The sequence below is a fragment of the Numenius arquata genome, chromosome 2 (assembly GCF_964106895.1).
Source record: "Numenius arquata chromosome 2, bNumArq3.hap1.1, whole genome shotgun sequence".
Lineage (NCBI taxonomy): Eukaryota > Metazoa > Chordata > Aves > Charadriiformes > Scolopacidae > Numenius > Numenius arquata.
In genome coordinates this window covers 127,855,539-127,870,138 of record NC_133577.1, presented here as the reverse complement: position 1 = coordinate 127,870,138, position 14,600 = coordinate 127,855,539, and the positions used below count along the sequence as shown (strand labels likewise).

Here is a 14,600-nt window from a genome sequence, read left to right as displayed (position 1 = left end):
TTTGACTGACTCTTACTTACAGTTTCAGGGGACTTTGGGACTTTAGCAGCCAACACTTTGAGACCAGAAATGACTCTGCTTTTACAGCAGTGGGGTGGGAGAACAAACCAGTCATACCACAACAGGCACTATGTGCTCTTTTATTTTGTATTTGATGACTCTCTCTCTTGCTGCAAGTGAGGTGGCTGCCTGCCCGCTGTCACAAGGGTGCGATGGCCTTGCTCGTGCCCCAAAATCAGGTGGTCCAGCACTGTTAATTACAGCAGTGCCCTGGTGATAATATCAGGTGTTGCTTCTGTTGGCTGAGCAGTGTGTAGAGCAAACACCCCAACCCTTGGGGCTGGGGAGCCCCAGGTTCAATCCTACCACCGTTCCTCTCCTTCCTCAGCATCCCTCCATCCCTCTCAGCCAAAGCCCCCATGCCTCCCTCTTCCCCCAAGACTACAGCTGCTTTCCCCCCAAGTCCCCCAGCACCCCTCACCAGACCCCTATTGCCTTCTTGCTCCCTGCACTTGCCCCATTTCAGATTTGGGGCCCTCCACCACTCCTCCCCCATCTGCACCACAGCCCCACACGGTGAAGGACTTGACATTACAACTCTTTAATTTTTTTTCTTTATAACCACACTGAGCAGAGCAGAGCTGAGGCCTCAAACCATTGCTGAAACACACACAGCAATAATTAAAAATAAATCTTCTTTCACTTACAGAAAATCAGCCAAATCTGATTGTTTTCATTTTGTTCCCAAGCAATCTCGCAAACCCAGTTTCATCCCCAGAGCAAAAATATTTAGAATCTAGCAGTGAGCTCTTCGCAATAAGCATTTATCAGGCAAACTCTGCGAGACCCTTACCTGCCCAAACATTCATCAGGGTGGCCATGATGTAATTAAAGTGACTCATGACAAACTGAATTAAGAAACCTCCCCAGACAGTTTTATGAAGAAAACGGCAGGGTTAATTTATTGCAATTATTGCTACAGGTCTCCAGTTTTCAGGACCAGAAAATTATGTTGTGCAATGGGAATCTCTCATTATTAAAAGGGGAAGACATAGGTTTTATTTGCTGCCTACGGAGCCAGACATACATAGGCGAGGGGAAAAAAAGGTGGATCAGAAGAGGGTTTTTGAGACAGAGCTGGTGGAGGGTAAAGATCTGTCTGGGAGTTCAAAGAGGAGTGCTGAGCTGTCACCACTGTTAAACACTTTGCAGGCTGTTGCATCGAGTCTAAGGTCTGACTCCTTGCCTTAAACTCAATTAACCTGCTTAAATATGAAGACGTAAATCAACATTTACTCCCATGACAAAGTGGCTACCAGATGACTTTTCAACTCAGCAAGACAAGAAATAACCCAACTCCACAATTACAGCCTGAAAACAGGCAAATCCAATGTAGAACAAGGGATGGGCCTTGTTTTGTTTCTTGCAATCATTGCAAAAACCTCCAGGCATACAAGCTGACCCTGTTTGAGATATCTGACCCAAAATGAGGGGTTTGCTCATTTTTGACTGAAAGGTAAGCCACAGCTTAACCACAAGGTTGGTGCAAAAATTGCTAAGAGTTTCCTTCATCTGCATCAGGCAGGCAGGCAACTTAGATGATCAGGGAAATTTTTCAGCCTTAATGTCTACAACTCTGGGGAGTTAATGTTTGAGAGAAGAAGCAGGTCCACAGATTTCAAAGGCTGAGCCTCTAAAATAAAGTATGTTAGTCCACAAGTAGATGGGCAGATAAAGTTATCCATCCCAGGCTTAAAATTACTCTGGTTTTTAAGCATCTTTCTACCCTGAGCCCAACCAATCCCTGTCCCACTAAAAGCCAGCAACATCTGATGTGAAAAGCAAAAAGTGCATCCCCTCTGCCTGGTTGCTCCTCACTTCTGCATCTAACCGCACATGCGGTATTGGGATGGGCTGCTCAGCAACCCCAAGGACATCTTCACCTCAGGACATCTGACACAACAGGACATTTCAGGTCAGTCCTGGGCCCCATTCTCTTCTGCTCAGATACTTCTACTGCAGAACATATGGCATTTTCCTCAGCCCACAACGCTCTCTGTATATTCTCAGGTCTTAGTACTGCTTTTTGCTCTAACCTGCTGGGTGAGTCCAGACAAGTATCTCCCTTTCTCCAGCCTTCCTCAGTAGTCTTACGGGAAGGAGTGGAAGCAGGGATTTCTCGCCAGTACGGTATATAACCTCCAGCCCCTGCCGGGAGCAATGTCTCCAGGGTGACAAAATCTTCTCCAGAATTTGTCAACAGCATGTTAACTGCTGTGTCAGCATTACAGATCCTAGTTATGGATACAACAACTCCACCTGTACTTCATAATCTTACTACCCATGACCTACTCTGCCACGTTCCAAGGCAGAGAGACTCACTGGCCCCTCTGCTCCCACAGCCCCACCAGCAGGTTCGTTCACATGCAGTCCAGCAAAACTCACAACAGCACCTGTTTAAAAAAAAATATCACCCAGATCTCTCCTTTCTAAACCCAAATAGAGAGGCTTCGCGACCTCAGGGGGAGGCAGCGTGAGAGCTGCAGCCTGTCAATTCATTTCTCTCCGCCACATCACAAGTCTGACTCCTCTCCTGCGTTTTATCTGAAGACCTTATCAGGAAATTACTTTTACAAGGTCTGTAAAAATAATGTCAGGGTGCTCATTTATCACGGTATCAGTGTTTTATTTTGCTTCGTTTTATCACAAAGGATTTTGAAGGAACTGTAAGTTTCCAAAATGTTTTGGTTTTTTTTATGGACTTTGCTTCTTTCTAGAAATCTGGCAGGGGGGCATCCAGAGTGGAGACAACATGGCCCAGGGACGAGACCAGCCCAAGGGACCCAACCCCATCCGTGCACGTAACGGGGCTCTACACAAATCTCCTCACCCATCAGAAAAGCCCTACAGCTGAGGAGAAGGGGACACCTCTTGACAATCTCTCTCAATTGCCTGGAGATCCCCCGATTAAAATGCAGATAGAGAAATGCAAAGTCTCTCTTGATATACAACAACAAAGATTGTGCCCACTTGAGAAGCAGTTATCACAAAGCCAATCTGTTCATTGCTCCTCAAGTCACGTGCTCCAAGAACAAAGTCCTGGAGAGCTGCAAAACCCCAGGTGCCAGCATTTCACAGAGCGCCCTGCGAGATGACAAATCTGGCATTAGGCCTATTTTTACATATCAGCTCCCTTTCCAATTATTGGTACTTAGGCCCAGTGCTCTTTCTTAATGAAAGAGTCAAGGCTGGCTAGCCTACAATACAATGATGTATAAACAAGCCCAGGATGGCAAATAAAATCAACAAGTCATTATCTGTGAGCCTCTCAATGGCTTTAAAGTGCTCATGCATTGACACTATAAAAATGCAACTGTTCCAGCTGTTAACAGCCTCCTGGGATGTTTGGCTATGGGAAATAAAGGGGATAAAAGACCCAAAATCTGTGGCTCCAGAAACACAGATTTTTCCCAGGATTCACTGACGGAGAATATTTTTGTGGGAAATTGCTTAACCATCTTATTTATAGCACATAGATACATTCATGACTTTTTGAGTGAATAGAGAACTGAAATGCTTTAGCAGTTAACACTAAAGATTACTTTAGATTGGATATTAGGAAAAATTTCTGCACTGAAAGAGTTATCAAGCACTGGAACAGGCTGCCCAAGGAAGTGGTGGAATCATCATCCCTAGAGCTATTTAAAAGACGGGCAGACATGGTGCTGAGGGACACGGTTTAGGGATAGTTTTTGTCAGTGTTGGGTTGATGGTTGGACTCAGTGATCTGACAGGTCCCTTCCAACCTAGACTATTCTATGATTCTAACATACCAGGAGAGGCAAGGGAGGGGAACCTGATCAACAACAAAGCTCCAGCATGGGCTTGAAGAATCACCAAGGTCCATACCCCCAAAGAAATTTAGGCACCACAGGCCAGTTCTTCTCATTCCAAAGCCAATGTCTACAGTTGGCCAACTGAACCTCATCTCAGAGGAACCTAACTCTCTCCCATGAATATAAATGGATCCTATGGGGACTAGACCAGGCTGCAGGTGCTTTGCCTCCTTCTGGATAACTAAGAGACATCTATTAGAAGGAGGCAACCATGTATGATCCTCCCCCCCAAGTAAGTTCCTATCATCCCACTATTTCTGGTTCAGGGGTCTCCTTGAGAGTTGTGAACCCTCTCACCTGAAGCAGTCAAAAAAATTCTGAAGGAAACGAGGATAAAGAGTCAGAACAAGGGGGAAATGCTGTAATTTCTGGATGTTCATTTCCTCTCTTTAACCACAAAACTCCAACAAAATAAAAAAGGATGGGGAGATGGAAAGAACACAATTTGATGTTCTAGGAAAGGTTTTCCATTGCTTTTTGTTTAAATATTTGAATAACTGCTACATACCGTAGAAGAGATCCAGAAGAAAGAGAGCTCCAACTTCCCAACCCATCAACCAGAGATCTACTTTAGCACTCCAATCCATAAAAAACAGCCTTCAAAACCTCTACAACCATTCCCAATGTTCCCCTGGCAACACAGTTGTCCCCACTGGTAGAGGGCTGTACCAGTGAAGACAATCCATGGGGGTGAAAGAGAGCTCACCTGAATCCAACTGCTCCATGTTGCCATTGGCCGGGCTCTGACCCTTCTCCGGGGAGAGATGCTGGGTCTCTTGCATGGTGGCAATGAAAGATGCCCTTGTCTCCATGGTTCAGAAGAAGTCCTTGCCTTCCTAATTCATCCTGCAGCAGGGACCGCCTAGAGGACAAACTAAAAGAAAAATAAAAAGAAACAATGAGTGATTTGTTCCACCTACACCAACCCATTCCCTCTGCCTTTCCTAATGGATTTCAAGTTATCCCATGTTGACTGTAACCCTTCAATCCTGCTCTCTCCTCCAAGGAAAAGCTAGAGTTGGATGAGGAACTATAACAAAGGACATCTCCCCTTAGTGGCAATAATATCATAAAAGCAATAACAACAGACAAGATAAGGAGGTAATAAACAGCATCCACAGTATTCAACACAAAGGATTCACCTCTCAGAGTTCATTCCAGCTCCCTGTATCACCAACGGATGATAAGGCCAACGGTCCATAAGGCAGCACAACCCATGCCAAAAAAAGACACCCAAGAAAGGCCAAGTCAATCATCCTCCAAGAAGTCCAGCCCTTGACATCCAACTTGATGGCTAACACTGTGTGAGCTATATCTCACTTCATAAATATTCAAACTTCCAAAGGCAGAGACTTGTGATAAAAAAAATAACAGAGGAAATATTGAAGGGGGAATACTTGGGAGAGACTGGAATAACTCTAGAAATTAAAGTTCAGCATGCAAAATGCAGATACCCTAATGAAATAGCGGTGGCTGCAACCATTATTTTTTTTCAATGAAGACTGACCAAAGGGAACTGCACCAGTTAGTACCATGCAAGGTAGCAAATATCAACTCAGGTGTAGATTGGGTTATGTTGGCAGAGGAGATTCTTCTAGAAGGAATGACCATAGTAAACACAAAGTGGAATAAAAACACGCAGAGATGAAAAATGATATGAAAAAGGGAATACAGACTGACTAGATCTTGAACCAGACACCAGAGTAAATGAGAACTATATTTCTAGCTACAGTAACCCACCAGACAAGCAATACCCAGAAATACACCTTTAGGAGTAGATTAAAAAGTGCTCCAAAGTGAGCTTTTCAGTAAAACTCTGAGTTGGTGATGAATTACGAGGTGTCAAAGGAGGACTGAAAAAGAGAAACCAAAGCGCGGGTTATGGGCACAGAGGGAACCAGCTATTCACACAAGATATGCTAAAGCAAAGACAGATAGTAGAGAAGGTACGTGTCCGGAATATATGATGTGGAGAACCGGTCCTGCTTATTAGTGGGTGCCTCCAAGACCTGACAGGGGGACTATATGGGCAGCACCGACACCAAATGCTCTGCAAGAAGCGTGACTAAAAGTAGGAAAACAGTTTACTGCCAGAGGCCAGGCAAAACAGGAGGTAATAAGATTGTAAAAATATTATGGGATTTTTTCAAGTTTTACTACTAAGGAAGCATATTCAGGAAGACCAGATATGGTGGTTATAAAACAGAAAGAGGGAGAGTGCTCGGTCATAGATTTTTTCATTCCCACTTTTTAAAGCCGTTCCAATGAAAATTGTGAGGAAGAAATGGATGTGCGTGAGCAGTTCTAACAGGAACTGAAAAGGAAGAGGAGCATGTCAAATGCAAGCGTGATATCCATTAAGTGAAGCATGGTGGGACTGTCTGCTGGAGCAATCACAACAGCATCGTGGCGACTGCAATTAAACCATGCTAAAAGCACGGGTGTTTCACAAAGGATCACTGGTGGACACAAATTACCAAGGCAGGTGATACAACCCCCAACTGAAGGGTTTTCGGACAAAGTTAGATCCCCATCAGCAATTTGTGTTCCTAACCCCAAAGGGACATACTAATAGGGGAAAAAAATATTTTTAAAACAGGAGACTATAAAAGAATCGGAGCAATATTCTTGTTGGTCTCTTTGCAAAGTGCTCAGCATACTTCGAGCACTCCATAAATAATAATGATCACTTCCCCACTGTGATGGACACTACAGCACTTCATCTTTATTCTTTGTTGACATGAGACTTGCTAATGAATTAAGTGTATTATATACTATGAGTAATTTGAGTGCAGCTAACCTCAGAACATATATATCACTCATCCCCAGTGTATATTAAGTTTCAATTAACTATGAAACTAGAAGCAATCAGTCTACTGAAAGTAAAAAGCACATCTCCTTTGGTAGAGAATACTTCCGTAAATATCATTAATAATAAATTGGCTAAGTATCAGGATTTTACATCAAGCTTGTTAAATGTGAGAGGACGGGAGGTGTCAGCAGAAGCTAAACCTTGCATGGATTCAGCTGCTTTCATTTTTGCCTAGGACCAGACAATGATGGAAGCTAATCTTTGTCTATTAAAAAAAATAAATAATTCAAAGAACAGAGAGAAACAGAGACAAATCAATCATCTTAAACAGAACTCTGGTAACAATATAAATACCAAGAAGAAAGGTAAGCTACTTGGTAGTGTAGTTAAATCTTGTGACACTTCTGTGATGCTGATAAGACAAAGTTATGAGCTGATAAAAAGCTGAAGGTGTCCAATCAGGCAACAACAGTATTTGCTGCTTCTGATGCAGTCAAGCCCCAAAACCACCATCAGACCCACAAGAAAGGCCCATTCCCCTGGGTCAGGGCATTTCCCATCAGAAATGGAAAACGGATGGGAAAACCAGCAGGAATCTGTCTGAGGTGTTTGCCACATGGCTGGGATCCACCCTCAGTGGCCACATCTGGGGCTGGGCTTGAGATCTCTTCGATTAAAAGGGGACAACGCAGAATCTCTTTGTCAGATTCAGAAATGTCACTGACATTTTTTTTTTGTTTGATTCTATTTTAATTGAGTTTTTTTGCTTAAGCTATGGACAACTTCTTGATTTTGAAACATCAAGTCAAAAGCATCCACATCCCAAGAAAACTGTATCTGTCAGAGCCTGTAGTTTGTCTTCTAATTTTGGGAATAACTAGTTTACCATTTACGGTAGACGAACATTTAAGTGTTTTCCCAATACTATGTGACAACAAGACCAAACTCTTAAGCAAACATAAGCTTCCAGATAGCTCTGAGCCTTGGTGTTGATATAACTAACTAGCAAAGAAAGCTGACAACGGGTATTAATTTTTCACTTCTTATTAATTGCTGCTAATTAACACTTCAAACAGAGTCCCCAGCCATACTGTTAACAGTAGCGTGCTGACTGGCCTGCAATCATCAGCATCACACAAGCAGCACACACCGCTGTACTCCGATTTCTCCCTCAGTCTGAAGAAACCTGTGTCCACTGGAAGCCAAATTAAGGACCACAAGTCACATCTCCAGCCCGTAAACCAGGGGATGGGAAACAACAGCAAAAATGGCTCAAGGTGACACTACACTAGGCGGGAACACAAAGAAAAATATTACAAAATGCATTTGAAAGAGCAGGGAGGGAGGGGGGGAAATCCCCTGGTTTCAGATCCCTTGTTCATTGTTTCAGCACAGTGGTGGTTCAAACCGATCCGATTCTTCCCCCACGCAGCTCCCATTCCCCTGGTATTTAATTCAGATCCAGACTCTTAATTCACAGGCAGGAGGAGAAAAAAAAAAAAAAAAAAAAAGAGAAGAAAAAGCAGCCAATATTAAAAAAAGTCTCTTTTATTTCCTTCTTCCCACGGCTGTCAGTCTCAGCCACACAATTATCTCAAACACGCTGCCTTGTCATCTCTATCAATATTGGCTCTTTGTAGAAGTGCCGGCATTGGCTTCCTCACACCATTTTATTTTTCTCATCTCCTGTTGACTCCACCCTGGTTTTCCTTCCTTTGGAGTAAGCCCCTGGAGGGAGATGTCCCCTATCCACGCACAGAAATCCAGCACTCTTAGAGTTAGCCCTGACAAATTTACGTTCTCCCTCCAACACATGCTTGGTTAATTGGGATGGACATAAAAAAGGCAAGCTACTGGGACAGAGCATGCAAAAAAGTTCTTATATCCTTGAAACCTCCTGCCTGGAGAATGTGTCAGTTGTGCCAATGTCCTGCTGAGTCCTGAGTGGTGGAGAAGCGCAAATCTCACTGCTTTCCCAAAAATCTGGCCCCTGCCTCCAATATCCAGGGACATTCATTGACTTGAGATGGTCCCACCTCTCAGTATGGAGTCACTTGATGAGTACAGCAGGGCTGCAGTAAGGGATGCCAGCACGACCCTGCGTCCTCAGTGAAGAGTCCCTACCAGGGACGTGGCCGGTGGGAGGGTGGGTCCATGGGTAGCTCCAGGGGCCACTGCATTTCCAGAGGTCGACCTTAGGTATGTTGGGATATAAGGAATCTGCATTTCTCATTCCAGCCAAGTTGGAGGGAAGTTGAACATGAGGTAGCCCCAGCAGATTTTCCTGGTGAATGCATGTGCTGATTTCACCCAGTCTCCTCAAAGCCAGGCACCACCACATGCAATTTTATGTAGCCTTTACCATCTAACCCTTTTGCGGGACCATGAGTGAAAAAGCCACTGCAAAGCAATCATGGAAGCCATTTTGAAAATATGAGACCGGATCCACCTGCCTGAGCAATTAGGAAACTGCAGTAATTGGTGCTGAGGCTCTCAGGAAGCAGGACAGGACTGTGCTGAGACCTGCCCTGCCTCAACCCAATCCCAGAGCTGAGACAGTCACTCCAATTGCCTCCTCTTCCATCCTACTTCCAGAATACATCATTTTTTTTTGTCCCCACTAATGTCTCCCACCCAGCCAAACAGCTTTATATCAGGTAAAATGAGGGCACCTGGGCCTAAGCAGATAGAGACTCACCTAGCCAATAATTTGCAGCTGAGAGAAAGCATCTCCAAAAGGAGATTTGTATGGTTTAAGTTGAACACCCAAAATTTGCATGAGATGAACAAACGTTAGGGGGTGCCTGTCCTGGCACAGCATCTGCCAAGATTTTAGATTTAAGATTTTAGACATCCAAGTTTGCCAGAAAACAAACCAAAGAAGAGAGATGCTCAGATACCACGACACTTGCCCTGTGGAGCAGGGCAAGGGGAGACTCAGCCCTCTGGAACTAGGTGTAGGATGCATACAAGTCGACCACCACAGGACTGATCTTGAATCATGCTCTCCCTCCTCAGGTGTGCCACCAAGGCATCTTCTCACCCACAGGACATGAGACCAGGCATCACCCAAGAATCAGGGAAAGAAATACCAAGTTGATATCCTGCCCACTCTCAAGCACTCTTCTCCATGACATCTCATGTCCACTTTGGGACTCTACCCTTCATCAGGAGGGTCTGACCCAACAGTGTGCTCCTGCAGCCCTTCTGGTTGTCTCCATTGTCTGCTAACCTAGAGATACCCATGTCCTGATGGATCCCAGTCCCAGCAAACACTGAAATCAGTCTTCTCAGTGTTCATGTTGCAAATCAGAACATACACAATCCCTGATGCCCCTTCCCTGGAGGTGTTCAAAGCCAGGCTGGACGGGGCTTTGAGCAACCTGGTCTAGTGGGAGGTGTCCCTGGCCATGGCAGGGGGGTTGGAACTAGATGATCTTTAAGGTCCCTTCCAACCCAAACCATTCTATGATTCTGTGATTTCTACAGCTCAAGTCAAGTCAACAGTGTTCCCTTCTGGATCTAAAAGCCTGTATCTCCATCTCTTGCTTCGAGCAATGCAGGTGACCTTTTTCAGTGCTCAGAGACCACCTCCAAGAGCATACAGGCAATGCAAGGCAACAAATACAGTCTCCAGCTCCCCCAAAAAGCTACTTCACTGGCAATGCTGCAAATCATCCCACTGCATTTAACAGGAGGATGCACAGGCCCAACACTGGGGTTGAGAAGAAAGTCCGCTCCTCTAGACAGAGGTCCCTAAATAAAACCATACTTGATGCAGGATTGCTGGTGGCAGCCTGCCACAATATTTACACCCCCTGAGCATCTGCACAATGCAAATGGGGGCTCATTTGGAAGGGCTATTGAACACATCAAGGAGCAGCTTTCACCTCCTAGAGAAAGAGCCTGTCTCTCTTCTCAGACAAAGCACCAGTTGGAAACCTTTTAAGGATCACTTCTTCCAAATTCCTCTCCCCCTTTTTGTTTTTTTTCATTATTGTTTATTTGAGAGCTTCCCGTGCCAAATGTTTTCACTTATATCAAGTGACAATTTCTCTTTCATATTGAATGCCCCACAGGATTTTATTAGGGGCAAATTACTGCTTTGAACAGTGCTGTGTTGGTTCAGATGTACTCTGGGGTGGAAGAAACAGATCCCATCTAATCTGGAGAAGTAGGAATGTTCACAATATTCAAATACATAAAAAACAGCTGAATGGAAAAAGAGTATAATCTGTTTCCCATGTTTTTGGTGGATCGAAGAGGAAGACTTGGGTTTAAACTGCAGGAGGGGGCACTTGATTTGTGCATGAGAAAGAAAAGAGCTAATATGTCCTGAATCTGGTGAAGAATTGGAACAGACTGCTGGAAGGGAACAGAGCATTGGTTTTTAGAGGGGCTGGGATGCTCATCTGTCCAGAGACAGGTCTTGGTACAGTTAATCCTGCCCTGGGCTGAGAGTTGGCCTGTTCAAGCCATGGAGGTCCCTTCCAGCCCTCCTGCTCCAGCCGCTCTTGAAGTCAAGCATCAGTATCAATTGTGCAGCAGCACAGAAAATAAATGACTAAGCCTGGAGGGAAAACATGCAAAAATGGGAAATTAGAAGAGCCATCAGAGCAAGGAGGGTCCCGATTGTCCATCCTGAAGGGGAAGAAGGACAGCAATCAAACCTCTTTGAAGACACATGGTGGAGAAGGGATTATGTGAGGTGGCGACAGCCCTCCATAACTCAGCAGGTCCTCGCTCTCCTCTCTTCTAGCACTGGTGCCTAACGCCTCACGCTTTTTATGCCGACAGAGACAAACCTGTTTCACAAAGCAATTTTCTCATCCTCCCTACCTGGCACACCACGGACTCCAGGATACGCGCAGAGATAAACAGCAGTAAGATAAGATAAGAGAAAGTAAAATAAACCTAATTAGAGAAACTAACTTGTTTACAGCAAAAAGCCCTGCAGTATTAGGAAAAAAAAATAAAAAAAAAAAAAAAAAAGAGACAGATGACAGGCAGGCACACAGATGTCTGACTTAGGTATATATTCCACTTTTAGCTGCCCTGTGTGTAAATACAGCATAGGGACCCAGAGCTGGACTTAAAGCAAAAGCCTGTCACAGACTTCACTGAGGACTAGAACAAACCTCTAAAATTAAAAGCACTACTTCATTAAATTTCCCTTCTCCCGAGTGTATTGGATGTTCTACACCCAAGGGTTATAAGGCATTGCTGCCACAACTGTATCCCTGCCATCGCCCCTGCTAACCCTTCAGCATCCCACACAGCACATGTGCACGGCACGATCCTGTCCTCAGCACCCACACCAGCTGGTGGGGGGAACCCTCCCAGATTCGGATGCCAACAGCAGGATCCAGCCCCAAACCACCCCATAGCACTGCCACAAAGAGCCAGGCAAGGCGAGCGCCTGCCTCCCCCCTGCCCTGCGTTTGCATTAGTGATGCTCACTCCGAGTAGCTGTAAAATCCCCTCCTGTCACAGCACTGATATTTTACATCCTCTCTCTGTAGATATAAATGTCAGCTTAAGGTGCCAGGCCAGGGGGATGGAGGTCGCCATGTGCTAATCCTACTCATTTCCAGCTGTTCTGTGACTAGGTGGCTGTCACCTTCCCCATGATTCAACAGGCAATTTCCATGATGTAGTCCCACTTTAGTAAAGCACTTCACAGAATCACAGAATGGTAGGGGTTGGAAGGGACCTCAGGAAATCATCTAGACCAACCCCCTGCCAAAGCAGGGTCACCCAGAGCAGGCTGGACAGGAACCCATCCAGGTGGGTTTCAAATCGCTCCAGAGGAGGAGATTCCACACCCTCTCTGGGCAGCCTGTTCCAGGGCACTGGCAGCCTCAAAGGAAAGAAGGTTTTCCTCATGTTCAGATGGAATCTCCTGTGTTCCAGTTTGTGCCTGTTGCCCCTTGTCCTGTCACCAGGCATCACTGAAAAGAGTCTGGCCCCATCCTCTTGCCACCTGCCCTTCAGATATTTATAAGCATTGATGAGATCCCCTCTCAGTCTTCTCTTCTCCAGGCTAAACAGACCCAGGTCTCTCAGCCTTTCCTCATGAGAGAGATGCTCCAGTCCCTTCATCATCTTCATAGCCTTTGCTAAGGGTTGCTACCCATGCTAAGGACCAAACATATACCAACTACTTTGGGAATGCATCACATTTAAGATTAGGCATCTTCTAAAGCTCTCGGCTGAATCAGATCCATGAAGAAGACCAAATCAATATCCCCAATGTCCTTTACAGCAGGCAAAAGAGCTGCAGGGAAGAAGCAATCTGCAATGCCTTGTCTTCTCCTACGTCTGTGTTTGAAACAGAGCTGAAACGAGGAAGCCTTTTTGATGGGTAACTTGAACATGCGCAGCTGCTTATCATCCCGAAACATCTCTTCCGATGTTTATCGCCGCCAAACACTAGCCACGTGGATCAAAAAAAAAAAAAAAAAAAAAAAAAAATCAGTCAGACCCCCCTGAACACGACCGAGCAGCCAAGCGATAGAAGTCACACAGCGGGAAACACAAAACACTGTTTTCACGGACTTAATTTAGGGCCCAATTCAGAAGTCCCTCATCAGCCAAAACTCCCATCGCCTGGGGCAATCCGTTCTGCCTTATACCGGCGCAGTGCTTTGCAGCAGTCGGAGCCGATTTCCAAAAAAAAAAAAAAAAATAAAAGATGCAAACCGGAATGCAGGAAACATCTGCCATCTGATTCCAACACTTTTTAGGAAAAATGACATTTCAGGTCTTGGCACCGTTTGGTTCATTTAAACAGCACAGCTGATCAGCATTTGGGCTTAGTCCTACACATACTTACATCCCAGTCAGTGCTTTACAGCCAGAAGCAGCTTCACCGACTGGAAGGATCTGCCAAAAAATAAATCCAGCTCTCACAGCTGTCTCCTGCCACCCCTTGGTACAACAGCAGGAAGAGGAAGACCCTTCCCTTCACCAAGGGCATGTGAGGGCAGCCAGCAGACCCCTGCCAAGGTCTATCCAGAACCAAATTCCAAAAGACATTTTAACTCAGAGTCCTGCAAATCACATTTACAGTGCAAATTCCATCCCATTTCTCTAAGAAACAGCAAATTGGATTCCCTCTCATTCTACAAGTGGCCTCTAAGAGATGCCATGGTGAGCTGCTCCGGGACATCCAGTGTGCACTGGCAGCCCAGAAAGCCAACCGCATCCTGGGCTGCATCAAGAGAAGTGTGGCCAGCAGGTCGAGGGAGGTGATTCTGCCCCTCTACTCTGCACTCGTGAGACCCCACCTGGAATATTGTGTCCAGCTTTGGAGTCATCAACACAGGAGGGACATGGACCTGTTGGAACGGGTCCAGCAGAGGGCCACAAAGATGATCAGAGGGATGGAGCACCTCCCCTATGAAGACAGGCTGAGAGAGCTGGGGTTGTTCAGCCTGGAGAACAGAAGGCTCCGGGGAGACCTCACAGCAGCCTTCCAATATCTGAAGGGAGCCTACAGGAGAGCCGGAGAGGGACTCTTTGTCAGGAAATGTAGTGACAGGACAAGGGGTAATGGTTTTAAATTGGAAGAGGGGAGATTTAGATTAGATCTCAGGAAGAAATTCTTTACTGTGAGGGTGGTGAGGCACTGGAACAGGTTGCCCAGGGAAGTTGTGGATGCCCCATCCCTGGAGGTGTTTAAGGCCAGGCTGGATGGGGCTTTGAGCAACCTGCTCTAGTGGAGGTGTCCCTGCCCATGGCAGGGGGGTTGGAACTCGATGATCTTTAAGGTCCCTTCCAACTCTAACCATTCTATGGTTCTATGATTAACACCCCACCATCACCCATACAATGATGCATTGTTTAGTCTGGTCTTACACCTGTGCCTTGATCAAAACATCTTCCAAGAA

At 45.5% G+C, this 14,600-nt stretch overlaps 1 protein-coding gene across 1 annotated transcript in view; it reads right to left on the bottom strand.

Moving 5' to 3' along the window:
* The window catches only part of SFMBT2 (Scm like with four mbt domains 2), a 101,047-nt gene extending 96,339 nt beyond the window's left edge, over window positions 1–4,708 (bottom strand). The window contains exon 1 of the mRNA XM_074168200.1: window positions 4,603–4,708. Coding sequence (XP_074024301.1) covers window positions 4,603–4,708 — 106 coding nt within the window. The remainder of the gene's footprint in view (window positions 1–4,602) is intronic.
* Window positions 4,709–14,600: the final 9,892 nt, after the last annotated feature.